The 27,955-nt window shown below is 52.3% G+C and overlaps 1 protein-coding gene across 1 annotated transcript in view; it reads left to right on the top strand.

Annotated features, from left to right (window-relative positions):
- The window catches only part of OGFOD3 (2-oxoglutarate and iron dependent oxygenase domain containing 3), a 38,029-nt gene extending 10,386 nt beyond the window's left edge, over positions 1–27,643 (top strand). The window contains exons 6-9 of the mRNA XM_063080477.1: positions 617–673; positions 5,329–5,482; positions 18,052–18,175; positions 25,028–27,643. Coding sequence (XP_062936547.1) covers positions 617–673; positions 5,329–5,482; positions 18,052–18,175; positions 25,028–25,164 — 472 coding nt within the window. The 3' untranslated portion in view covers positions 25,165–27,643. The remainder of the gene's footprint in view (positions 1–616; positions 674–5,328; positions 5,483–18,051; positions 18,176–25,027) is intronic.
- Positions 27,644–27,955: the final 312 nt, after the last annotated feature.

Raw genomic sequence — 27,955 nt, 5'->3', positions numbered from 1 at the left:
GTCTTCCCTCCTGCCCACCCCCGGGCGGGACCCACTTCACAAAGCTCTAGGGAAAAGGCTGGGGTCATGTCCTGGGGCTCTGGGACACTGGGGCCTGCCCGAGGCCGGGGTGGGGCTGCAGGAGAAGGGGAACAGGAGGGCAGGTGCGGTCAGGCAGCCACTGAGCCTTAAAGAACCTGCTGGCACCTCTGAGAGTTTCCCAGCCTTGGTCCGTGCTGTCCCCACTCTGCTGAGCCACTGAAATCGCCCTTCCCCACCTGCCTTTTGTTACAACAGTTATTATTTTAGAAACGAAGTAGCTCTAAGATAATAACGACAAGTCAAGTCGATTTCCAGGAACTTGCTGGTTAGCTTGAGGAAAGACTGAATTTAAAGGAAATGAGGAAAAGATTTTTTTTTTTTTAAAGGTGACTGGTAAGGGGATCTCAACCCTTGACTTGGTGTTGTCAGCACCACGCTCAGCCAGTGAGCGAACCGGCCATCCTATATAGGGATCCGAACCCGAGGCCTTGGTGTTATCAGCACCGCACTTTCCCGAGTGAGCCACGGGCCAGCCCAGAATGAGGAAAAGATTAATAAACTGTTACATTTGTTAATGCTCCTTATTTCTTCACAGATACTTTGGGGATAGAATACACAACGTCTTCTCGGACGAGGACTTCCAGCTATACCGGTAAGGAGGGAAAGGGGCAGATGAGACGCTGGCGTGGGCTGGGCTGGTGAGGGCTGCAGCGTCTGGCCGAGGGGAGGCCCCGCAGGAGGGCAGGCGTGAATTTGCACTGAGCAGGCTCGTGGAAGCCGCTTTATGAACCTGGACATCATAGGGTATGTTCCTGCTCTAGCACATGCTCCCTGTCATGCCTGGAGTCCTGGGCGACCAAGTCACAGGTCAGAGACCTCTTGCATGTAAAGTCAGCCCAGAGAAAACAGCCATCTGCAATCATATGTGATGCAGTGGTGGAGAAACTCTGGCAATCTTTCTTTTTAACCTTTGTTAAAAGATAAAATATTTTTGAACATTTTAGTTGATTTTTCAAAAAAATAACGGTTTTTGCTGGATGAGCCCAGGCTGACAAGGACGAACAAAGCAAGCATCACGCAGTCATCCCAGGACACAGGCAGCAGCCCTCTTGTGCCCCATGTGCCCCGCATGGGGCCCCGTCCAGACGGTCCACAGCAGACTGCTCCTTCGTGTGCATCGGGTGGATGGTGGATGAGGCGTCCCTTTGTCCCCAACACCAACACACTGGCCAGGCTCCGTCGTCCATGCTCAACCTTGTCCATCCACCACAGCTGAGAGCCTGTCCTGCCCAGGGCCCCCACTGGCGCCGCACACACCACGGTGGCTGTGACCTGGTCACTGGCTTGCTGCGGGCGCAGTTGTGAACAGAGGATCCTAGCACACTGTGACCAGCGCAGCTGCTCCGGGAGAGTCTGAGGACGTCAGCGTGAGGATTGGACTTTTGCCCTGGAGGCCGGTCCTGAGGGGCACCGGGGTGGGAACCTGATCAGAGGCTCATCCCCTCCTCCTCTCTTTGCCCCCCGCTTCCTGGCTGTCTGTCATGTCACGTCGCATCGGCCCGGGTGACAGCTTGGGTGTGAGGGATGAGATTGCAGGCGGGGTCAGAAGCAGGCCAGGCTCTGGGTGGGGCTGGCAGATCAAGTACCAGCCCCCTGAGCTGCTCCCGGCTCCTGCCTGACTACAGGCCCCACCATGCTCGGCTAAGCCCCACGTGTGGCACCCACTGGGTGCCTGTGTGTCAGGTGCAGCCCTCCCCAGATGCAGCTCACCGACCCGGGGAACTTTTTATTAATTACGCTTTTTATTTTGAGATAATCTAGATTCACATAGAGTTTTAAGAAGTCATAGAGATCCCGTATGTCTTCCACTCGGTTTCCCCTGCCAGTGACAAGTTGCATGACTGGAGTGGGGTATTGCTCCCCGGAGTGACACTGGTGCAGCCATCTGACTTTGTCCCGATTCCCCCGTTTCACTTGTGTTCATCTGTGAGCACGAGTGTTTAGTTCCATGCAGTCTTATCCCCTGCGTAGACTGTGCATGAACCACCACAGTCAAGGTACCAAACAGACCATCCCCACCAGGACCCCAGTGGTGCCCTTTATAGCCCCTTCTCCTCCGCCACCCAACAACCAGGGGTCGTTTCCACCATAGCCATGTTGCCTGGAAACGCAGCTGACATCTCACCTTCATCATGTTTCCAGGGAAACAGCTGGGAGTGAAGCCCAGGCTTCCAGTCTGGGAAGAAGGGGAGAGGTGTGATTAACTCTTCATGCACAAATAGGAGCAGCCAGAGTGGCACAGCTAACACCACGCACTGATGTAAACTCGTTAGTCTAAGCTAATTGTCGCAGGTGTCGCGAGAGCCAGCGATGCGCAAGGCAGTTCCCGCGAGTCGCATCTCGCCTTCGTAGTTCGACTCCACGAGCTCTCGGTGGCTTGGGGGTCCCCAGTCTGTGGCCATCCAGGTGACTGGCTGTGGTCCTCACCACTGTGTTTACTGCCGGTGTTTTGTAATGCTTGCCTAGGTAGAAAGCGTGCAGTCATATGTTGATATGTATAAGTTCAAGAATTTATGAAACCTAAAAATAGACACCCAGAATGAAGGGAAAACAGAGTGGGATTTTATGTTCCACTTGAGTATCATGCACATGAATCTCCTGAACCTGCAGAGAACAGAGAGGAAGGGATGTCAGCACGAACTGCAGTCTGGATGTCCTCTGATCTCACACAGACCCCGGGACAGCCACGACCCAAGAGTCGGCACAAATGCAGGGAAGAGTTTGTATTTCTGGAATGAAAACCAAGTTGACTAAAGCAACGAGAAGCGTGGATATTGTAGCCAGTGATGTGAATGCTACATGCAGACGGTGCTCAAAAGAGAATTAGAGGTTGAAAATGCTAGACGCAGATTTCATCAGAATGTCCACTGTGCCCTGTTAGGTTTAGGAGACAAAGATTTGTAATCATTAAGGAGGAAAAACTGAGAGACTGTCACCTGTCAGTTTCACACAACAAAACATCTGAAATAGCTAAAACTTCCAAAAATATCAGTGTTTGTTAGGCAAATAAAACCATTTAGAGAAGACCACCAGAGCTTTATTAACATTCTCTATCCTACAGGTAAAAGTAATTGAGCATTTTTAGATTTGAAAAGAATATTACCAACATGGAATATTATTGTAATCTCATTTATGGTTTCCATGGTTACAAAACATTTATTCAAAGGAGAAATCAGTGTTTTAGGGGAAATTGATTTCTCATTTGTTGTCAGAGAAGCTTTACCTGCCTCCCATGAAAGGATTTCAATAATTCACACAAAATGCAAAATTCACAGCTCTGTTGATCTCGTGGAGCTAGAAGGATTTGCATCTGAGATCTCAAACTCGATGGTTAATGTTCAAGAAAAGTGTTTCAGTGTGAAGTATTTATGGGAACCTCCTTGGGTTGTTGTGGCATCGTGCCTGGCGTGGAGTGCCTGCCGACGCTCAGGGACGGTCCGGAGAGTTTAACTCGACTAAGTCACTGCATCCAACTGTTTCCAGATGGTGCGGGGAAGGTACATACCACCAAACCAAAGCCGGCCTGCCTCAGTTGCCATTTGTGAGGTGAACGTCAGAGAGAACACGTCCCCATGAGCAGAAGCTGGAATAGTGAAAACAGGGAGACGGTTGTCCTCCCTGGGCAGCCAGGAGCCTTGCAGACGACAGCAAGCCTCTGGCAGTCGGGTTGTAAAGTTGACAAGTCATCAGGGTGATTGAAGCCCTGAAAAATGGGCAGAAGGTACTGAAGAGACAGAACAGGCACCGGCCGTTTGGAGAACAAAGTATCCGCTGCAAGAGGAAGGCATTAGATTGTCCAGGGCATTATATGAAAAGTGTTTGTTGCTCGATGACATTGAAGAATATCACGAACTTTTAAGTTCTTTCAGTTTATTGAACTGAAATTTGGCTGAATGTTTGCAGAGCTCTGAGATTTGAAGGTGAACAAAAATCAAGAAAATTAAGCAAACTGAATAAGTGACGTTCCTGTAAACCATCTCATGACTTGGTTGGTAATAGAGATGTTGATGCAAACAGACCCCGTACCCTACTGAAGGGTTAGGAACATTTTGAATGTAGTTGCTGGTTCAGCAGGAGTTCCATGAACATAATTACTGATATTGAGATAAATGCTCTAATCACTGAGACAAGTCACCAGGGAGTTCTTGGAAGGGTTTGCTGTAGTCCCTGGTGAGAGTCCTTGTCTAGATGGGAGCACTGTTCAGCTTGGGACGCCCCTGTTGAAGGAGCAACCCATGGTCTGGAAATGTTAGAATGATTTGTGTGCATTTGTGCTCAGACTTGCTTGGTATGTGGTTTTAGGACTTAGTTTATTATATATTTTGTAGGTATGTATGTAGATATGCACCTAGGTAGGTATATATGTAGGTATGTTTTTGTGTATGCAGCTGTGTATGCATGTTGTGTAGTTATGTATGTAGGCATGTATTACACACACGCATATGTGTATACATGTATACATGTATGTGGTGTGTATATAGTTTTGTATGATGTGTGTAGGTATGTATGTAGATAGATGTGTGCATGCACATATTATGCAGGCAGGTTGGTAGGTACATGTGTATGTCAGTGTGTATATAATAGGTAGGTCAGTATATGTGTATGTACCTAGGTGTGCAGATAGGGGTTTGTGTGGGTATGTATGTGTGTGTGTATGTGTGTGTGTAGGTATGTAGGTAGGTAGACATGTAGGAAGGTGTATGTATGTGCACACTGGAGAGATGTGGGTCAGCCTCTCCAGCTCTGCCCCCTGCATTCTGGCCTCCTGGAAGGAGTTGGTTCCCTGGAGCCCTGTGACTCCTGGCTCTGCTGAGTTGCTTCAAGCATCAAAGCTGGTCAGCTGCAGTCTAGGGAGGGGCTAGTGCCCACTGTGGATACTGGTGTGGTGAATCATATCCCAGACTCCCCAAGTCACGCAACCACACGTGTAGGGCTTAGAGCCCAGCCCCCGGGGGGCAGGGGATCCCCTTCCTCCTGCCGGATCTGGCCCTGATGTGCACAGCATAGCCCTCCTCCAGGCTGCAGGCAATGGTGCTGTGATCACTCCTGCAGGAACTGGTTGACGGGTTCCTGGTTGTGCACAGGATAGCCTGTGCCATGTGTTCAGGGCTGCCGTGCGTGTACCTGTTCATCTTCCTGCCTTCCTGTGGTCTTTGTCTGTGTGCAGGCACCAGGGGACCTACAGAGAACCCTCCCCTGTCCTCTGAGGCTGAGCTGCTCCCGAGTGATGTGTTGTGTCCCCTGCAGGGATGTGCGGCGGAAGGTCCAGCTCACAATCGCTGACGCTTTTGGCATCAGCTCGTCCTTGCTGCACCTGACGAAGCCCACATTCTTCTCCCGCATAAACAGCACAGAAGCGCGGACGGCTCACGACGAGTACTGGCACGCACACGTGGACAAGGTGAGCCCCGCTCCACCCGCGGGTTCAGCCCTCACATCTGTCCTGCACATTCACGTTCTTAGCATTTGAGGTGTCTTCCTTTCTGAGGAATTAGGGTACACTCGAAATCTAGTTGATGCAGTTAAGGAAATACATTTGTTTCTCAGGTGGTGATGGTAAAAAATGATGAAATACGCCTTATAAAACAGCAGAAGCCTGGAGCAGTCCCCGTCCTGGCTTTGTTCACAAATTTGCACGCGGCCTCTCCCGGCGGGCATGCGAGCTGATGGGACACTTTTCCTCCACTCTCCCCGGCCCAGTTCTCCGCAGGCCACTGGGAGGCTTCCCACAACCCCACTTTTTATCCTTATCTTTCCTTCGCCTCCTGCCCTGCATGCAGCCGGCTCAGGCTCTGCCCCTGGGGAAGCTTTCTCAACCCCCCCAGACCAGTCGCATCTAAGCAACACTCTTGATAGTTCTCATTTGAAACCCTCTCCCCACCCTGACTGTATGCAGAACGGGAGACGTCACCTTACTGCCCCCAGCGCTCCTAGTGAGGCGCCAGGCAGCCTGGCCGCATCTGCGATGGGAGCCTTGCTCCCACCTGAGCCTCACCTGGGCCTGACCCTTCACGTCTGTTGAGGCTGGAACAGAGGAAATGAAGGGAAAAGTAACCAGAGCCATTTGGATGAATGAAGAGAACGGCTTTGGACTGCAGCTCACAGACTGGGCTCCTGGTCTGAACTCTGGTCACTCAGAAGGTGTTTAGCTTAATATTGACCGTCTGAGTTCCACTGAGGAGCAGGCTAGACCCTGGAGTCTCTGCTGATCTCTGAAGTCTGTGTAATGTGCAGGGGCTGCAGTCATCATCAACTGCATGGACCCGGGGACCCCAGCTGGGTTTGGCTTCTCTGGCGGCCAGGAGGATGGATATTGGTACCACAAGCTTTGTGCCCTTGGCGTTGGTGGTTGGTAAGGATGTGGTTTCTAAATGGGACGTTTCTGATGGCCGTGTCTGGTCTCTGAGGGCTGTGGAGAAGGTCCACATCTCTCCCAGATCCTCCCCCAAGCAAGGCTATAAGTATGCCTCTGAGCACAGCTCTAGCCGCATCCAAGTTTTTGCATTGGTACTTTCATGATCATTAAGTTAAAAATAATTTCTGTGTTCCATGGTAATTTCCTCTATGACCCATGGATTATTTATAAAGTAGTTCTTTGTTTCAAAATATGCAGGGATTCTCTTATCTATATCCAGAGATTATTTATGTTTGCTTCTGGCAGGTGGGTGCGTGCATTAGAAAAACCTAGATCATCTCAGTTTGGTCAGGGCTTGAGGTGATGTGAAGCTGGTCTCCAGACTCTGATTCACCTTCCTCCCAGGGTTTGCACTAGGAGTTCTCAGCACAAAGCCTGAGCGCTTCCCACTGTGCCCCCCACCCCTCCCAGACGGTCCTGAAGGCCACTTGCTCTTTAGCCCCATGAGTCTCTTGAGTCTTCCAGAGTGGCTGATGCCCTGGGGGGAAGAGCCCCAAATGCTGGGGCGTGCCAGGGGCTCTGCTTGCCTCACCTCATTTAATTTATAGCATGGCTGGAAGGTGACGCGTGTTTGCAGCAGGAGAGTTGGTCACAGTTGGTGCACTCAGAAGCCAGTGTGTGAGAGAAAGCAGTTTAGGGGGAGCTCCCGTCTGGTGGCCTTTGTCCCTGTGATGCACAGTGAGTGCCGTGTTTGCATTGTTGGGTGTGCAGAGCAGTCACTGCATATGGACCTGAAGTGGTTTGCTTTGCAAGTTTGGAGGGTCAGTTAGTGCCTGGATGCCAGTTTATTGGCAGTGCAGGATGCTTTACCCTGATGATCTTTGTCAGCAGAGTTGGTATTTCCTGCACTTGCCAGTCCTCACACACGGACAGCTGGGCACTTGCATGTTCTGAAGACCCTGGAACCCTGTCTTCGGCAGTGATGTATTGTGCCCCAAGCCTGACCCTTTGTACAGCTGTTTTAATTTGTTAGACAGATGAGAGGGAGAACTAGAGAAGCAGAGACCTGGTGCCACTCTCTTGATGACTAGCCACAAGCCCAGAACAAGGTCACTTTCCCCCTTTGCAGCTCTGTCCTCTGCCATGCATGGCTGCAATACCCCAATGTGATGGTTAATTTTAAGTGTCAACTTGACTGGGCTAAGGGATGCCCAGATCACTGGGAAAGCATTATTTCTGGGTGTGTCTGTGTGGGTGTTCCTGGACGAGATCAGCACTAGAGTCAGTGGACCGAGCAGGGAAGATCCGGCCTCCCCAGTATGGAGGGCGCCGTCCAGTCTGCTGAGGGCCCGAGTAGCACAAAAGGAGGAGGAGCACTGAACCCTCTTCTTGAGCTGGGCTTCCACCCCCTTGTGCCCTTGGACGTCGGAGTTCTTGGTTCTCAGGCCTTCAGACTCAGACGGAATTACACGGCCAGCTCCCCTGGTTCTGCAGCTTGGAAGTGGCAAATTTGGGGACTTCTCAGCCTCCATCATTGTGAAAGCCCGTTCCCATAATAAATCCCCTCTGTCCGTCTATGTATGTGTCCTATTGTTTCTCTAGAGAAACCTGACGAATACACATGATAGTAATTCTGGGGGAAGTCTGTAAAGGTGATTTATAAATCGTGAACATTTCCAGAGAGTGAGATATTATCACTGTGTCCTCAGGAGGACCCCTTTAGTATTTCAGTATGTTTTAACCTACTAGAACTGTCTCCATAAGTGGTTTGTTACTTTCTTTCTTAATGAAAGATTTTAGAAGATAAAGGTAAAGCACAACTAATAAAAAGAGTCAAGTATTACAGTCAGCAACCTTTTCATTAAGGTTGATTTTTATGATTTAGAAGTTGTGTCTTCCCCCCATGCAGTCAGCCTGCCATGGGGGTGATTTAGTGGCACTGTCAGCAGCCCAGGAGCCAAAGGTCAAATAAAAGGTTAAAAGTCCAGGAGACACGTCACTGGGAAGAGCAGGCATGTTGCTGTCCTCCGTGCCCGCCTTGGTCGAGGAAGAAAGGGTTGTTCGGCATCTGGTTTGTGTTGCCACGAGACATTTATTACTAGTTTATTCTTCGAGCACAATCTTGTTTCACTTACTCCCTCCCGCCCCTGGCTGCTGTCCCCTGAGATTCCCGGACGTCATATTATTGCATCCACAGAAACTCAAGTGTCCCCTCTGGAAGAGAAGGCGCCACTCCCTCAAATACAAAACAAAACAGTTCCGTTACCATGGCCACGTACCTGTAGTGATGTCTTCACATCATCAAACATTCTGCCAGGTGTTCACATTTCCCTGGTGGTCCCCAGGTGTTTTTAGGGTTGGTTTGTTCCAATCAGGGTCCAGGCAAGGAGTGCAGGTGGCATTTGATTAATGGGCCCTGGGGCTCCTGAGCTCCCTTCACCCTCTCCACCCCCTGGAAAGCCATTTATGGAAGGATCTGGGCCGATTGCCCTCAGGGCTTCTCATGTTCTGGATGTTGCTGATTAACTACTCCTCCATCTAGAACTTTCTGCAGCGACAAGGATGTTCCATATCTGCACTGTCTGACATGGGAACCACATGTGGCCACAGAACACCTGAATGTGGCTAGTGAAACTGAGGAACCCAATATTTAATTAATTTAAAGTGAAATAGCTGTTTGGACCAGTGTGGCTCTGGGGGCTTGAAGATCCGGGCAGGGAGTGGGTGCTCTGGACAGCACGGGTGGCGGGAAATGTTGCTGCTGTGGGTTCAAGGTTGATCTGAGGCTTCAGACATCAGCCTAATCCATTATCAAAGCCCCCATGCACTTTTCACCTAGCGGCTTTCTGCAGCCGTCAGTAGCCCTTGCCCACATCCGTTGGTGCCCGAGGGGCCCAGGTGGGACTTCCAATGTAAGGTAATCATAGGCAGTTGCAGAGGAAGAAACAAGGTGTCACAACATTCAGGATGAAGATGACATGTGTGGAGGCCAGACAAGTGTGTCTAGCTTGAGGGTAGTCCTGTCCTTGCCGAGGGGACCCCAGCCATGGAGAGAGTCCAGGAGCATCTCTCCTCCTGGGAAAATTGGTTTAGAAAAGACAACACCGAGATGCAGCCTGGTTGTTATTGAACTTCAAGGATAAGAAAGAAAATCTTCAGGCAGAAGAAACAAGTCAACAGTCAGGGGGCGAGTTGAGGCAGTCTCGATGTCCCTACAGTGATGCTCAATCAGGGTCTCCAGCACCTGGGACCGCGAGCCAGGCCAGGGTTGCTCCCCTGCAGATGTGGCAAGGAGGTGTCCTCAGGGGGGCATCTGCTCTGCACTGAGAATTGCCCCCCTCAATCCAACGCGACACCCACCCAGAGAAGCCATAGGCAGGGCCTCTGGCCTTCGGCATCTGTCACCCTGACCACGTGCTGTAACTGCCTCCAGCTCACTCCTTTCTCAGCCAACTAATGTTTTCACATGGTTTTCAGGGGTTCACTTTGCAGTATCTGGGGTGGGTGGGGTTGTAATGGGCCAGCAGAGGGTCAGGCTCCTGGGTCCCCTACTGCTTCCTGGAGCTGTGCACTCTGCCTGGGTTTTTCTTTATGTTTGATGCTCCTTGCATTAGGTGTCCTTGGATGTGGGGCTCAGTGCCCAGGGCAGTTTGCAGGATTTATGTCACTTTGGTATTTGTCTCCTGAACTGTGCTTGGGGGGGGCACCCAGATTGGGTCTGGGGGGAGATGTGGGGTCAAGTCCAGATACAGCACCCAGAGACAAGTGTTGTACATTGCATCGTACCACGTTACAGGAGGGCACCGAGTTTTCCAATGCCTCGTTGGCAGAGGGCACGCTGGGGGGCTTCTGCTGATCATGTCCACCAGATGGGAGAGGATGTGGTCGTGGTGACAGGTGGGGCTTGGACGGTGGCAGGGGAGAAGGGTGTTTGGACTTGCTTGAGCCCTCATCGAATGTGCCACATTGAGATTGACCTGGGCTTCCAAGCCTATCCCTGTGGTGCCTGTAGGGGTCAGCAAAGGCACTTAAGAGTTTATTTTTCAGGGCCGACCCCCCGTGGCTCACTTGGTAGAGTGCGTTGTTGATAACACCAAGGCCATGGGTTTGGATCCCTATATAGGGATGGCCGGTTGGCTCACTTGGGAGAGCGTGGTGCTGACAACACCAAGTCAAGGGTGAAGATCCCCTTACTGGTCATCTTTTAAAAAAAAAAGTTTATTTTTAAAGCCAGTAGCGCAGACGTGGGAGTTGGGGCCGTGAAAGGTGGTGGTAGTGTAACGTTGGACTGTTGGCCTTGGGCCCTTCATCCCTCTCTATCTCTCACCCAGACTTGCTAATTGAATGATTATTACATAATTAAAGTTCCTTGAGCATTGCGCATCACTATCTGTGTGGAGAAACGGCCGGTCTCACCAGTTCCTTCATGAACTAGACGTCGGTCTGCATGAGTGTCCTCGCATGACTCCTTGGAAGCACCACCTCCTTTGCATGTTACAGGCACTTACCTCCTCTTCAGCAACCTCAGCTGGGTTTTAGCCAAACCTTGAAAATGTCGCGTTGGAAACATTGCATGCGGCCCCCTCATCTGCATAGACTCTGAAGACCTACAGCTGCAATGCCTGGCAATGGCGTACTACATTCTGCCTGCAAAGGGCTCATAGCAAGCACCTGGGCACTCCTGTCTGGGCTCCTGGGCGCAGGCCAGGTGGGGCTGGTTGTCAGAGGCTCAGTCAAGGCCAGGAGCCAGAGGTCGTCTTGCTGCCCCACGCCATCTCCTAGAGCATCCGCGTGGAGAGGGTGCTGGCACACTCTGCAGAGCCATGCGACTGCCACCTCTGTATATCATGAAACATGGACAGTCAGGCACAGGTGAGGCTGGGTCTGGGAGCCTGTGCATAGCGCGACAGCCAGGGGACACACCTAGGGACAGTGCCGGCCATGCAGCGGTAGAGTCTCTCCTTCCCTGGGAGCTCAGCTGCCAGGATTGCACCTCTCCCTCTTGGTCTGTGTGTTCCCAGCCATGGGGTAGTGATGGCCACCAGGCCACCATTTGCTGCTACATTTAACGAGGTCTCCTCCCCCTGCAACACCCTCCAGTTAGAGGCGTGGCTCAGCCTGCCTTAGTAATGGTGGGTTTCTGTGTTACCTGCGTGACCCAAGTGCTGGGGGCAGATGGATGCAAGGCTGGAGGGGACACAGTCCTGGACCCCAGGCTGCACCCTCCCCCGCACCACCTGCCTCTGTTCCATGATTTCCTTGTCTTTCACACGGAGATGACACGGGATGACAGCTGGAGCCGTGTGGCCAAGCGGAGGAAGAGCGAGCTGCAGAAGGCGTTTTGCGGACGTCAGAGGTGAGCCGCGAACTCCCGGCAGCTGACGACGAGGCACCCACGCTCTAGAAACAAGCCCGCTGCTCTGCTCCGGCGCTGCGCGGTTTCAACCTCCTTGGAGATACGACCTTGGGAGGAGTTTCCTGTTCAGCCCCATTGGGCAGTCTTTTAATTGTTATTGAAAAAGTAATCTGTGAAGATCTGGTGGGATTCTAGACAGGGCTCCTTTTGGATCCTGAAGCACTTTAGCGTGGCCCAGGCTCCAGGGCTCTTAAAGTGCTGCAGAATCTAGACCTTAATCAAAGGAACGGTTTGGCAGGGGTGCAGCTAGAGGCCTTTTCCTTTTTCCTATGAAGGTAACTTTATTGGTCTTGTTCTCTCTCTATTTTGGGGGGAGAAATGAGCTCACTCTGGGGGCTGGTGGGCCTGCAGCCACATCACCTTCTCAAAGTCAGCAGCCAGGGAGGAGAGAGATGGTCCTTCAGCCAGGTGGCAGCATGAAGGGTCCAAGGCTGCAGAAGCTCCACCTGGAAGAGAGAACAGTGCCAAGGGTGTTTCTTGGTGGCAGGACACATGCTTTGACAGAAAGATGCTTCCCAGGGCTGCCTGCAGGGCTGGTCCTCACCTGTGCCGGCATTTGGCTGGAACCTTTGTCTGAGTAAAGCTGGGGAGGAGATGGCGTGGGGATGAGGGGCCGCCCTGAGTGGAAGGGGCAGGATGCTTCCCGCACCTGTTGCTACACGGCCTGGCGACAGGTCAGGGAGCACTGCTGATGCCTAAAAACACCGTCTTCCATCACGTGCTGGAGCCTCATGCACACTGTTCTCAGAAGGCCTCACAAAATTTAAAAACTGTAAAGACTTTTTAGTCCTGTCTGCTTCTTGTTGTAAAAGCCTAAACACAGAACCTCCACTAACTGATGCACAGAGAGGTCAAGTCACCTGCCCAATATCACACAGTGGGTAAGAATGCTCCACTGTATAGGGAGGCTCCCTCTGTAGTGAGTGATTTTTGTAGTGAGGTTTCTTTGTGTGCTGGTTTTAAATGCATTTTGAAAGCTTTAAAATGGTTTCTCTTATATTTGTGCTATTTGGACTTACCAAATTTGGAAAGTTTTTCAAAATTTCTTCAAAATTTTTTTCTGCACTAATTTTTCTCTTCTCCTTCTGTGACTCAAATGACACACATATCAGAGCTTTTGATATTGTCCCAGAGATCTCTGAGACTCTGTTCATTTAAATTTTTTTCCCTCTGTTTTTCAGATTGTGTAATTCTATTGATCTGTCTTCAAGTTCATGGACTCTTTTCTTCCTTACGTCTGGTATGCTATTGAGCCTATTCAGTGTATTTTTCAGTTCTAAAATTTCCGTCTGATTCTTTTTTTATAGTTTCTACTAAACTGCTGAGAACTTCTCTTCATTTCAAGAGTATTCACCTTTACTTCACAGAGCATGGTTATTATAGCTGCTTTGCTGTCTTGTCTGGACATTAGTGAAACAGTAGAGTAAGGACATCTGAAAATTCTCTCTTTCATCAGAGCAACAAGAAAACTGGGGCAAATGGTCAGAATCAACCTTGTCAGAACTCTGGAAAATAACCAAAGGCTTGCAGCTGTCGAGGGAGCATTCATTTAGGAAAAAGTTCTGCTTCTCCTTCAGAACAGTGAGCTTTGCAGGGGCTTAATGTTCCCACACCTCTCCCTTCCCCAGCTCCACGAGAGCCTTGAAAGCCAACAGCTGCACTCAGAGGCTTCATGGCCACACCGTTCATGATAGAGAACACGGGCTTTATGGAATTAGTTCAGAAAAGTCACTAAACAAGCAAACTATAATGAAGAGCAGCAACACTAAGCTTGGGGGTGGGGTCGAGTCTTATCTCCACAGTTGCCAGATTATATTAAGGGTCCAGTTTTCAACAAAAATTTATACATTTCCACAAAAAGGAACAAAGTACTAATAAATTTTACAACATGAATGACTCTTGAAAACATTATTTTCAGTGAATGAAGCCAGGCACAAAAGGCCACGTGTGGTACGATTTCTTTTATAGGAAATATCCAGAACAGGCAAATCCACAAAGATGGAAAGTGGATTAGTGATCTCCAGGGGGGTGGGCAACCAGGGGAGGGTGGAGTGGGGCGTGACTGCTCATGGGTACGGGGTTTCTTTTTGGGGTGATGAAAGCATTCTGGAATTAGATCGTGGTGATGATTGTACAACCTTGTGGACATATGAAATAATCACTGAATTGTAGTTTAAAATGGCAAATTTTATCATATATGAATTATATCTCAATTTTTAAGATTTACAAAATGAGGGAGAAATTAAGACATTTCCAGATAAATAAAATGGAGAGAATTCATCACTAGCAAACCTGCCCTGTGAGAAATACTAAAGGCTGAAACAAAATGACAGTAGACAGTATCCCAAATCCACATGAAGAAATGAAGAGTGTCAGTGGGGAAACTATGTAGGTGAATATAACAGGGAAGTCAAAAGTGTTTTTTGTTTGTAACTCCTTTTTTCTTTTATCTGATTTAAAGGACAACTGCATACAGCAATAAGTATAAATCTGTGTTGACAGGCACTCAGTGTATGAAGACATGATTTATGTGATAACAGCACAAAGAAAGAGAAGGAATGGAACTATACGGGAGCAAAGTCTTTATTATTGAAACTAAGTTGGTATTAAACTAAATTGTTATAAATCTAATTAATATATTAATTGTAATTCCCAACGTAACTGCTAAGAAAATAACTAAAAACAAAAAATATAGTAAAATAAATGACAAGGGAATTAAAATAGTACACTAGAAAATATTTAACACAAAAGAAGTTAGTAATGGAGAACTAGAGGACCAAAGAGACATGAGACAGAGAAAACAAATAGCACACTAGCAGATATGAATCCTACCTTATCAGTAATTACATTAAATGTAAATGGATTAAACACTCCAGTTAAAAGGTGGAGATTGGCAGATGGATAAAGTATTCAGCTGATAATTTTAACATCTGGGTCATCTCATGGTTGACATCTATTGATTGTCCTTTCCCTTGAGAATTGGTTAGGTTTTCTTGGTTCTTTTTACGTCGAATAATTTTGAATTGTATCGTGGACATTTTAAATGTTGTAAGACTCTGGATCCTCAAAATTCTCTGGAGAATGTTGAGTGATTTCTTTTATCAGGCAGGCAGTCTGGTTCCATTCAGACCACAGACTGTGTCTTGCCCTTTGTGGGTGGTAGTTCCAATATCGGTTGTTATCCAAGCCTTTGCTCTGCTGTGTGGGTCTGGTTGATGGCATGCACCACTTGTGCATAGCTCAGATGGTGGTTTGTGGCACAGTCCGGACCTTGAAGGCTTTGGTCTCTTCTGCACATGTGCTGGGGGAGGGGTGGGGTGAGCCAAAGACTTGTATTGGTCCATGTACAGACTTAGGGTATCTCCTTTTCCATCTCTCTCCTCTCAGGGAATTGCCCCATACTCTGTGGCTTGCAGCGACCCCTTTTCCCTGTTCTTCCTGCCAGAAGCTAGCTCTCTCTTAGCCCTTCGTGCAGTAGTGAATTCCGTGTGACTTGGGGCCACCTTCAGGATGAAGCAGCAAGAAAATAAAGAGGAGAAATAGCAGGGATCCCCCACAGTCCTCAGACAACAGCGTCCCTTTCCAGTTCCTCCGGCCACAGAAGTGCTCTCTCAGGTTTTCGGGTGCCCACAGTGCTGGCACCTCATCTGTGCAGCTCCCTGGCTGCAGCTGGCCTTTGAGAGGGAAAAGGTTCTCCCGAGCTCTTCAGCACAGGGGGTGTTTTTAACATCCATACCTCATGCAATTCCTCCACTGGACCCGCCCTCTGGTCGTTATTCGAGTTTTGACGTCTGCCTGCTAAGGTTTGCTTTTCTGAGTCCTCAGGTGGCTTCTTTTTTCACTCTGCAGTTTTTAGTTGCAGTTAGTCGAGGGGAGAAAGTCCAGCCAGCTTGCTCTGTCTTGGCCTTCTGCTATTTGGCATTAAAACAGTAAACCTAAGTGAACAAGACAAATTGAGGGATCCAAAGGTTTGGGGTTACAGTTAAACCTCCCCCTCCTTTTCAGGTGCTGTGAGTGTTGGTGGCAGCAGCCTGGGTGCCGGGCACTTGCTGTGGAGCTGCTGCTGCCTGTGTGACCATAGTGGCTTATGCTGGGAAATCTTTGTCCCCCTTTCTGTTTCCTGTATGTGCTGTCCTTGGACGTTCACCAGCACAAAACAAGCCACGAGAGAGGGCCAGGAAAGCCGTTTGTCCTTGGTCAGCATCTCTCCAGCCTTCTGCGGACCCATGACTATATTCTGTCTTCATCAGGAAAACAAAGGAGCAGCTGGCAATTTGTGTTTTTCTAATTAGCAAAGGTGTTTGCTTCAGTGAAACAGAACTATTTAAAAACCTGGGTGATTTTCATGTTGTTCTGTTGGAGCTCCATCCAGCGTACTTTATTTTATTTTATTTTGAAATTATAGTCTAATTTATTTTATTTTATTTATTTATTTTTTTTGTCTTTTTCGTGACCGGCACTCAGCCAGTGAGTGCACCGGCCACTCCCATATGGGATCCGAACCCGCGGCGGGAGCGTCACGGCGCTCCCAGCGCCGCACTCTCCCGAGTGCGCCACGGGCTCGGCCCAGCGTACTTTATTTTAAATTTAATTGTTTTGAATAAGTAATGCATCCTACAAGGTTCAAAAGTGGAAAAAACATAAAAAGGTGAATAGTGAAATGTTTTCCACCCTTCCCCAGTAGCCCCTCATCTACCCAGATACCCAAGATGGTGAGATTTTGCAATTCCTTCTCAGATTTCCTTATGTGTATAAAAGCAAATGCATAAAAACACTGCATTCTGTCAGTTGTAAAGAATAACATTAAAAAAAAAATTGGCAATGTTTTTTCTTCCTGACACCTAAAATAAGGCAACTAATGGCAAGTTAGGTCACGGAGTATGGCCTAGATCCCCTTTTCTGCAGGAGGCGGTGCGCTGTTCTGTACCCGCTCTGCTCAGTCGATAAGTGTCTTACTCTGGGCTCCCAGGAGGCAGAGCCTGGCCAGGGACGTGTGTGTGGGAAGCTTCTGGGATGGCGTCCTGGGGAGCAGAAGGAAGGCAGGGAGGAGGGAAGCAGACAGGAGGGGCCTCCTGGCCCCCCAGGGATGCAGCTCTATCTGCCTCCCCAGGACACGACTTGAGACTGGATTTCCCTAGTTGATTGTGCAGATAAATGACAGCAGAGCCTCCAGCTCCTCAGCACCAAGTGGAGCCAGGCCCTTGGCAGGAGCTACCTCCAAGGAGGATCGGTGCGGCCTGGGAAGGGCACTGACTCACCCACACCGGGAACCCTGGAGTCCGGCTTCCAGTCTGGGCTCTGCACAGCACCATGTGGCTCTAGGAGTGTGACTGCGCCCAGCTCAGCGTCCCACACGTGGGAGGGTGCTCTGTCAGTGTTGGCGTGATCCCTTCCCCCTCCCTCCCCAGAGCGTCTCTTTCCTCCACCCTCTGATGGCTGAGCCGGGCAGAGACCCCCGTCCCCTTCCACAGGGCAGTCACTTGGTGGGGAAGCAGCTCCCACCTAGTGACCACGTTCCCCAGCTCCCAGGGTGTGGTATGGGCTGAGTTGTCACAGAGCATGAGTGCTGCAGCACAGATGAGACTCGAGACGTTATGCCCAGTGGAGGGGCCAGTCACAGGAGGACATGTAGCGCGTGACTCCACTCATGAGCAGTCCCTAGAGGGGTCAGATTCACACAGACAGTAGACAGTGGGGCCAGGGGCCGGGCAGGGGGATGGGGATCTGGTGTTTAAAGGGGATAGAGTTTTGGTTTGGGAAGATGAAAACGTTCTGGAGGTGGGCGGTGATGACGGTCACACAGTGGTGTAACTGTGCCTAATGCCACTGAGCTGTGCACTAAAAATGGTTAAGATGGTAAATTTTATTTCACGTGTATTTTACCACAATTAAAAAAAGAGTTTGGGGACCCCCCCCCCCCCGTGAAGAGACACGCAGAAGTGCTTTCGGCCGCTGCCTTCGCTCCCGTGCGTCACTGGCTGTGGCCGTCACCTCAGGCGTCTGCCATGTGCAGCTGCTCAGAAACTTTGGCTGTGCGGGGAATCCCAGGGGAAGGTGCGCCCCACGTGCACACGGCAGAGGCTGTCCTGAAGCTGCAGGGACCGAAGGGCCTCGCTTACGGGCCCCTGCCTGGTGCTAGGAGCCTCGCTCCGCACAAGCACAGGGATGTCTGACTGCTCCCTCCCGGCTCTGCCCACAGGTGACCTACGGCTCCTTCGACTATACCTCGCTGCTGTACCTGTCCGACTACCTGGAGGACTTTGGCGGAGGGCGGTTTGTGTTCATGGATGAAGGGGCCAACCGGACGGTGGAGCCGAGGGCCGGTAGGACGCGTGCGGTGGGCCCTGGGGTGGGTCGTGCCCGGCTTGGGGACCGCCAGGCACACACGCTGCGGGTGCGGGGCAGTGTTGCTCAGAGCGATGCTGAGTTTATGGAGCACCTGCTGCATGCTGGCTCAGCACTGAGTCTTTGGGCGCTGCTGGTTGTGACACCCAGGAGGCCAGTGTCAGCGGCGGAGCCAGGTTCCCTCCCATGCTGTCGCTGGCCATGGAGTTGGCCTTGGCGCTGCGGGGTCCCACCTCTATGCCTCTGCTCCTGCTCTGTCCCCCTCTCAAGGGGCTTCGGCAGCTCAACATTAGAGAACGTTCCCAACCTAGTGTCAATGTGCGCCCTCCTAAACTGAGGACCGAGGTCTGCATGCGTGTGGCTCTGTGATGCCCGCTCCAGGCGTCTCCCTGGACCTCAAGTTCCCAGAGCCCCGGCTGCCCCAGCTCAGTGCTGACACCACCATGCCAGTGAGCATTTGGCATGACCCGTCCCCCTCATAACCTTGAGGAACATAAGCCCAGGTCCTGGGGTGGAAGAGGTGTGGGGCCCACTTGGGACTTCCTGAGATTCAGCCCCTGCCCCAGACCCAGCCAAGACCCTTAGGCAGAAACCAGCTACTTTGCTCTGGCCTGGGCACCCTCCAGGTGAATGGTAATTCACCTGCCGCCCCTCTTACCTGCCCCCACGGAGACACTCTCACCTGCTGATTGGCCTCTGGCACCGGCATCCTCTCTGCCTGACAGCAAGGCTGTCCACCTGAGCTGGCTCACAACCTTCTCTTTGTCTGTGAGTCCAAACTGCTCCTTTCAGTATCCTCGAATTGGACCCGAAAATGGCTTTTAAATAAAAGAGCATAAAGGGAAAGTAGACCAGCCGAGGTGCTCTCCTCTGCTCAGGCGAGTGCTGGAAGGGGGAGTGCAGGCAGGAGGAGCTGTGGCAGCAGGTGTGGGTCAGGGTGTCAAGAGGACGTTGAGCCTGTACCCGGGTGGCTAGTGGGTGACGAGCCAGCGGACAGAGTGCCATGGGCAGGGGTCCAGGCCCTAGCCCGGGTACAGGGCTGGGTCCTAGGAAGTGGTGCTGGTCTCCTGGTGCACGGGGTGCCCCTCCACGGAGGCTGAGCAGGGACAAGGACTGGGCCTGGCATCGCCCCCTTTGCTGTGCAGAACAGAAGTGCAGAAGTCCAGGCTGAGGACAAGACCTTGCCACCTCGTGGGGTTAACATGAGCTGTGGGGGCCATCAGCACTGACCACACAGTGTCCTGAGCGTAGCAGGAGGGGCGGGGGCCGAGTTCTCAGGGCTGGAGCCAGGGAGAGCAGGCGTGGGGGCATCCAGGGGGCGTGGAGTGTGTCCAGGGGGCATGGGGGCCTCCAGGAGGTGTGGTCTGTGTTCAGGGGACGTGCGGTGTGTCCAGGGTGCGTGGGGGCCTCCAGGGGATGTGGGGTGTGTCCAGGGGGTATGGGGCCTCCAGGGGACGTGGGGAGTGTCCAGGGGGCTTGGGGTGTGACCACGGGCTGTGGGTCTTTCTGGAGGGGCTGTTTGATAGTCAGGACTCAGCCCTCACCCAGGGCTTCAGGAAAGACTAATAGAGTTTATTTGTGTTAGTTATGGTTTCACCCACTTGGATGTAAACACAACCAACTAGTGTTGCACCTGTTACTAACTTTCCCACTTTGCTCATTTTCAGGGCAGATTTAAAATTTTAAATGTAAAAATGGTGGGTGCATTTAATTTTATAAATGTGTTAAAATTCACTTTGTGTTTCCCCGAATTCATGGTAACAGACCCCGTTCACGGCAGTGCAGAGTCGGGCCCTCGGTGTTTACCTGCCCCGGGCGCCATCTGCCATGCGGAGGAGCTGCCACCTCAGGGCGCCCCCTGCCCGGCTGCCCTCTAGTCCCAGCCCGTCATATGCCTCCATTGCTTTCTTCCCTCGGACACCGACAAAACGGATAGACCGAGGGATGGAAGAAAGTCCCAGTGCTCTGAGGTCTGGGCATGTGCGTGATACAGGACAAACCGCACAGTGGGGGGCATCAGTCTGTCTAGCCGGGAACTCTCACAGGCGCAAACGTGCTGGAAGAGAGGGGCTGCCTCGTGCATTAAAGGACGAGGAGAGGAGGCCCCCCCATCGCTTCCCACTGCCCGCGGGAGGCGCGTGCAAACGCTGTGTGTGTGCGAGGCTGTCCCAGTCCCCTGGTCGCACCCCTGAAGGAGGGATGGTTCTCGGTCAGGGCACGTCAGCCCCCTCCCCTCCAGCAGGAAAGTGGTCTGAGCGGTGAGACCTGCGGACAGGTTTGTCCCATGGTGCGCGGAGTGTCAGGTGACAGTAGTGAGGTGAGCAGAAAGGCTGGCGGGGCTCGAGGGAGTGGCAGAGGCGCCCGTGGAGGTAGCCCAGGGCCCCACGATGACTCATGCTGTCAGTGTAGGCCACCCAGTGGCCTGAGGCCCAGGTACACAAAGACTCTCCTCTCAGGCAGGACATTCCAAGGGCAGAGGTCTCTTCTCAGGAGCCAAAGGCCAGACCTTTGTTTGGAATGTGCAGGGTGTGGACAGCCCAGGTCTGCCAGGTTAACCCTTTACTACACAGTCCCTGTCCTGTGCCCCCAGGACATCCATGTTTCAGGTTGATGTCTCATGGGTTCCAAGAATTTAGTGGACCAAGAGCCAGCACCACTTTTGGTGCAGAGGCTGGATGTCACATGCCTTTCAGGGACTCTTATTGCCCAAGAGGAGAAAGACATGCAGGGTTCTGAAAACTAAGATTATTTCATACTTTTGGTTCCTCAGTTGCCAGCTAAATCCTGCTTTATGGAAGTGGGTGATAATTTACTGGCTGTTTACTGAAGAAAGTAGAAAGCCGGAAAGCCCCTTTCCTGAGTCCTGAGGGTCTCACGTTCACAGAGTCGGATGAGCCGCACCCTTCGTCCCGCCAGCACAGCCCTTGGCGTGGATGCTGCGGGTCTGTCTTTACTGGTGGGGCTGACACTGCACCTGCCACGTTGCCAGTTCCCATGCTGGCCTGCTGTTCCCCGCCATGATGGGGACATCATCTCTTCTGATTCCGTCCTCATCTGCATGGTTCGGTGACCAGAGACCCTCTGTTTGGTTCTTCCAGGGCATGTCTATAGTGTCTGTCATTATTTTAATTACCATGGACTTCTGAGCTGTCAGAATAAAATTGCTGGCTCACTGAAAGTACAAGAAGCCTGTGTTAGCCTTTTATCTAGGAGTTACACAGTGACATTTGATTGGGTCACAGGATTTCTGTGCCAGGCTGACAAGCTGAGAGTCAGCAACTTATTTTATGACATTAACTATTTCCTTCGCTGCATGAAGAGCTGTGCTCTGCAGACCTGGGAGCCTGGCCCAAGGTGTTGGTGGAGGCTCAGCCAGCTGATCTGTGGCATGGCTTGTCCTGTGGATGTGCAAGGTGGGCCTTCTGCTTTCAGCCAGGGTCCCAAGGTGCCCATGCTGCTCTCGAGGAGAGGCTGTGGCCCTGGGGGCACAGCAGGGTGTCTCCTGCAGCTGCACAGACGTCACCGGGGAGGCCAGTGCTTGGCCCTGGGAGGGCAGCTCACCACAAGGAAGGATGTTGCTGTGGCCACATGGTCTGTGGAGTTGGGTTCATGTGTGAGAGTCAGGGCAAATCTCACGGAGGAAGGGACAGAAGGTTGCTTTCTTTGAAGTTAGACAGAGTTGGAAGAAAATGTTGGATTTCTGGACTCTGAATTCTTCTTCTCTCACCCTCCACCGTCCTGACTGGTCACCAGTGGTGGCTTTTGTTCAGGAAGTCGGTGGTCTTGCTGCAGCAGAAATGTGGCGGGAACATGTGGCCTCACTCCCAACTTGCATCAGGAAGCGGCCTGGAGTCTTCTGATGAGCCCTCCCGGCTGCCTGGCTGCCAACTCACACCCCCCGTTCCATGCACAGAAGCTGTCACCAACGTTCGTCTCAAGTCTTTGCCTGGACATAAGTTTTCATTTCTCCTGGTTAAATCCCTAGGAGTGGCGTTGCTGGGTCACGTGATAAGTGTGTATCTAAATTTATAAGGAGATGCCAAACTGTCCCTGTGGCTCTGCATCTCCCTCAGCGCTCAGCATTGTACAGTCCCCTCCTGCCGCGCAGCACCTCACCCCGACACTTGGCCACTGGCCCAGGTTCTATGGGTCAGGAGTCTGGTCAGGGTCCCTCCCGAGGCTTCGTGAAGGTCTCACCAGGGCTGCTGCTGTCTCAAGCCTTGACGGGGAGGATCTGCTCCCAGCCCCACTCACGTGCTGGTTGGTGGAATCCAGTTCCTTGCGGGATGTTTGCTGGAGGCCTCCTGAGGCTCCCGGCCATGTGGCCTCTCCACAGGGCAGCTGATAATGTGGCAGCCACTTCCCTCAGGAGTGAGTGGGGGCGAGAAGGATGGGCCACGGTCTTTCAGTGATCTTACCTTGGAAGTGGGACCTGTTGCTACTGGCATGTTCTGTTCATTAGCGGGGAGTCAGCAGGCCCAGGCCATACCTGATGGGGGGGACTGTAGGGGATCATGGGGCCACCTCAGAGCTGCTGCCACTCGTGGATGTGCACAGGTGCCTGTGAGGTTGCAGTTTGCATTTCCTGGGTGACCAATGATGCTGAACACCTTGTCATGTGCTCCTCGAACATCTGAGTGTCTTCTTTTGTGAAGGGTCTATCCACGTCTTGCCCGGTCTTAATCTCACCCAGCGTAAGGATTCTGACCTGTTCTGGACAGGCCGTTACCTGGTGTGTGTTTTGCACATATTTTCTCCCAGTGCAAGACTTGCCTTTTCATTTTCTTAATTATCTCTTTTGAAGAGAAAAGCCTTGAAAGTTTAGTGAAGTCCAACTTATGGATGTTTTTCTTTTGGATCCTGCCTAAGAAATCTGTGCTTACCTTTAAGATCATAGAGATTTTTCTCCTACATCTATTTCTAGAGACTTTATGGTATGTGCTTTTACATTTACTCCTCTGATCCATTTTGCAGTAATATCGATATATGGCGTGAGGTAGGGGGTCGGTGTTCATTTGTTACTATGGATACCCAGTTGCTTCAACATCATTTGTTAAAAAGACTGTCTTTCCCCCATCTGGTCACCCTTGATGGCTTTGTCAAAAATGCATAGACGATGTCTGTGTGGCTCTGTTTCTGGACACTTATCTCTGTTCTGTTGGTCTGTGTCTGTCCTTCTGGGCACCGTGCTGCCTTGATTGCTGTAGCTTCATAAACAGTCTTGAAAACAGGTAGAGTCAGGAAGGATCTGAACCTGTGACCTTGGTGGTATAAGACTGTGCTCTAACCACTGAGAAAACCAGCCAGCCCCAGATTTTGTATAATTTTTCATCATTTTGACTATGATGTGCCTAGGTGTGGATTTATTTTTATTTATCCTGCTTGGAGTTTGCTAAGCTTATTGGACATGAAAGTCAAATTTTTTCATCACATTGGGGGGAAACTTTTGGTCATTATTTCTTTATATAGTGAATTTCCATCCCAATAGTAATCTCTTCTCCATCTGAGGCTGCAGTAACATGAATGGTGAGTGTTTTCATATTGTCCCACAGCTCGTGAGACTCTGTTCCGTTGTCCTCAATTCTTTTTCTTTTCTGTTCTTTGTTGCCTCTGGTTGCAAGATGTGCAGAAATGCTGGAGGGCCATAGAGACACCTACTTGTATTGAATGTTGGCACTCTCTGGAGAACTGTGTCGGTCCTCAGTGTGGGGAGCAGAGAGAGTGGACTGGCATTGGAGGCTGAAGGAGGTGCCAAGTGCCCCGAGGTGCTGGGCCCCACCATGCAGCCCGGGCTTCTTGTTCTGATGTCTCAGGCTTGATTGAAACTGGAAGAAACCAAGGTCAAAATGTCCTTAAGAAACGTAAGCTCAGAAAGTGATATGATTCCAAATTACCCTGGAAAAAAGTGTTTCCTTCATATCTGGAGGTGGCCTGACTGGTCTGGGGTGGAAGGAGTGGCCGCCAAGTTGAGTCCCAGGGGTCTCCAGGCCTCCGTTCAGAGGTGGTCCATTGCATTCTCCTGATTCCTTTTGCTCTGCCCTTTCTAATCATTGTACAATTCTCTGTTGACAGCTAGAATGCAATGCACACCTGGGGTGGACCTTTCTCCCCTTCTCAAAGATTTAGAGTCAAGTTACAAATATGAAAGGAAGAAATCAAGTTCCAGCAGTAACTTTGAAGGGAAATGAAATTGTCACGGAATGTTTGGAGCCAGTCTACGTGGCAGGGACACGGTGTCTTCAGAATCTCAGTTGAACAGTGAACATGCACCGTGAAAAACCTGCAGTGGCGTAGGCACGGCCAGTGAAATATTGCAGCAGATAAACATGGGATTCTCTTGAAGCAGATGTTGGGAAGGGCTCCCGGCTCCCAGGGCTTCTCGGCTGCCTCGATCGCTGTCGTGGATGCCACCTTTGTCCAGGCCTTCGCCTTTGATGCCTTGCTAGGTGTTTCACGTTGGATGCCTTGACTTACCTTTCCTGGCTCTTTTTTGGAAACTCTCCAGGGTTTGGTTTTTGTTCTCAAAGTGTGATTAGAAACAACATCCTAAAATGTCAGTTCTGGAAGTCTTGTACGAGGTCGGCCCAGAGGCCCCGGAGATCAGTGGCTTGTCTAGGCACCCGGAGCGAGTGGCCTCATCCCCAAGTGTGCGGCTCCTTCCTGTGCAGTCCCCACCCCAGGGAGCCCCTGGTGGCCGGGAGGGGAGGGCTGTTTCTCAGGGGCCTCCCAAGCGCTGCTGGGTCTGTTTCTCCGGCTCCCTGGTCCGCCGTGTGGATTGGTTACAAAAGTAACGTCAGGGCCCGCAGGGTCACCTCTCTCTCCTCCCCCAGGTCGGGTCTCTTTCTTCACCTCGGGGTCCGAGAACCTGCACCGGGTGGAGAAGGTCCACTGGGGCACCCGCTACGCCATCACCATCGCCTTCACCTGCAACCCCGACCACGGCATTGCAGACCCAGCGTTCACATAGCTGAGCTGGCGCCGAGGACGACGTCTGCAGGGCCTGTCCACGGCACCTCCGGTACCATGCGACACGCGCCCCGCGTGCCTCCCATCTCCTCCATGTCCACTGCACAGAGTGCCTTAGGAATCGCCCCGAACTGGGATTTGCTGGTGTTCGATCTTTCCGTCCCTGAGTGAATTATGAGCCAGCTTTCCGCTTCGTCAGCATCGTGTCTTTGACCTGGGGGACCGAGGCTGGCCGTGAGCCCCAACACAGCCCCTCCTCAGGAAAGGGGTTCACCCGGGCCTTGTCTTAATGCAGAAGCCGCCCTGGCCTGTCGAGGACCAACTTTTAAATGGGGACAGTGCACGTGTGGGGCCCATTGCTTCCTCTCGGGGCTGCAGAATCGGCCAAGTGTAGCCGCTCTGGAGAAGGTTCCAGTGAGCGGGGCTCTGGGAGCCACCGTGGGCTTCCCTCTGGGGTGGGAGCGGTGGTTCTGCTGCTGTCGAGGTGGAGACAGACATCTGCTGTCCCAGTGGCCGAGTCTGTGCCCCCAGCCTGCCGGTCCCTGAGAATCTGTCACCCTAGGCATGACAGTCACAATGCTGGGCCCTGCCCCATCACCGGCCAGTGTCCCTGATGGTCGGGGTCCAAGTGCACCCCGTCGAGGAGCTTCTCAGTGTCTGTCCTCAGCTCCTGTGGGCCTTCTGCCCAGCCAAGCCTCTGTCTGGTCGTCCCCTTCCTCGTCCTGCTGCTCTCCCTGCCTTTCACATTTAAGTTTTGGAGCAGCCATAAACAGACCAGGGGGTGGCCTGAGGGGAGCGGCACAGCCATCAGCCCGGCCTCTGCCAGGCTTGCATGTGGTCTTACTGCTGCCCTGTGCAGCAACTGTCCTGGGGTTCGAGCCCCGTTCCTGGGAGAAAGACTGACCACCCACCGTGAGTGCAGTCGGAGTCCTGGGAGTGGCTCTGGGATCTGGGTTCTCCCAGCCACCATGACCAGGCTGCCTGGGAGGAGCTGCAGGCACACCCCCTGTCTGCCTGCCTGGACACATGCCCCCAATGCAGCACCCCCAACGCTGGAGGAGGTGCCACTCTTGGGAACCTGCAGCCCCTGAGTCTTTCAGCCCAGGGGCTGCTCTGGGGGTTTATAAAGAAACGGGACTGCTCCTGGACCCCTGGGTGTGAGCGCGTGTGAGGCCAGCTGAGGCACCATGAGGTGGGAAGCCGAGGACCCTGGTCCACGCCTCAGGCAGGGCCCTGCACTCATGCCGGGGGCTGTGCTTCCAGGTGCGGGAAGGGTGTGGAAGGCGCTCCCAGCACCTGCCTGCGGCCAGCAGGTTCCACACTGGACAGGAGGGCGCTCTGGTGTGCACAGGGCAGCAGGAGCCCTTCCCAGTCAGGGCTGGGGCTCGGGCAGGTGGGGGCAGTCAGCCAAGGCCGCACGTCGCCCCCACCTCGCCCTCCTGAGCAGGACACTGGGGCGGGAGTCACGGTTTGGGAGGACTTGGGCAGATCTGGGAAGGATGGGGCCGAGCTCTGGCCAGAGGGCGGGGCTGTCCTTCCAGGCCGGCTGCTTCACGCGCTCTCTAGGTTAGGCCCGCGGTGCCCAGTCCCAGTAGGAAAGCTGCCCCCACCCCCATCTGAGTTGTCCCTGGGCTTTTTCCAGTCTTGACTTTCCAAAGCTCCTGTTGCTGTGGTCACAGTTGGGATGGGCAGAGAAAGCTGCGTGGGAGCCCAATCTTGTTCTGTCTCCACAACCAGCTTTGAGCCAACCCTCGTGGTATGTGCAGGTCACTGCTTGGTGCCACCTGCAGGGTCATGGCCCTGGGGTCCAGAGCATGCGGGTCTCTGTTGCCCTTGGAGCCTCTACCTTCTCACCCGGGGGGGAGGTCTGGCCACTCTTTGCCCTCCTCAGGGGAGGAGGAGTGGCAGTTAGGTGGGGACAGGCCACAGGGCAGGTCGAAGCCAAAGAGGAGGAAAAGGAGGAGGTTTCTGGACGAGCCACTTGGCCAGCGATGGAGACATGGAATTTCTACCTCTTCGGCTGGGGCCAAAGCGGGGATCAGGGTCTGGCTTGGGTGGGGGGAGTGTCACTGCAGGTGTCCTAGCAACTAATGAGGGACAGTCCCAGGAGGGTGCCCGTGTCTTCCAGCGATCAACTCCTGGGTGGGCCACAGTGAAGTGGCCCTTTAAACACGATTCCAGCCCATTTCATACTGACCCACAGTAGCCCCCTTCTCAGGGCAGGACGTTGCAGAGAACCGGTCATCTGGTTTCTTCCCCTGTAGGTGTTGGAACCGGATTAAACGGCCTGTGTGTTCCATGTCAGTGCTCGGGCAATGCATAGGGTCTCCCCACAATCCTGTTCTTTTAATCCTGAAGTTGCCTCGTTTTAACATTTGCCCCTCAAGCATGTCGCACGAAAAGCCAGGGGACAAGAGCCTAGACAGCCATTGCTCCACGTGAGCAGTGCTGGCATCACGCTCAGGGCTTTGCCTCCACACTTAAAGATGGACCTGGTTCAGGAGGAGCTCAAAGACCTGAGAGAGGCCACCTGGCCCTGTCCCAGGCCCACCATACACCACACTCTCTGGGTTCCGTCCGTGCACTGCCGGCACCTGCTCTTCAAGGGAGTGCCCGGGAGCCTGAGCAGCGCCCTTGCCTGGCCCATCCTGTGCAGCGCCCGTCCAGCCCCCGTCCAGCCTCTGTCCAGTCCCTGTCCAGCCTCTGTCCCGTCCCCATGCAGCCCCTGTCCATCCCCCATACAGCCTCTGTCTGGCCTCCATCCTGCGTCTGTGTCTTGTGTCTGTGTCCTG

The sequence above is a fragment of the Cynocephalus volans genome, chromosome 16 (genome assembly GCF_027409185.1).
Source record: "Cynocephalus volans isolate mCynVol1 chromosome 16, mCynVol1.pri, whole genome shotgun sequence".
Taxonomy (NCBI): domain Eukaryota; kingdom Metazoa; phylum Chordata; class Mammalia; order Dermoptera; family Cynocephalidae; genus Cynocephalus; species Cynocephalus volans.
This window is presented reverse-complemented; position numbering and strand designations above follow the sequence as displayed.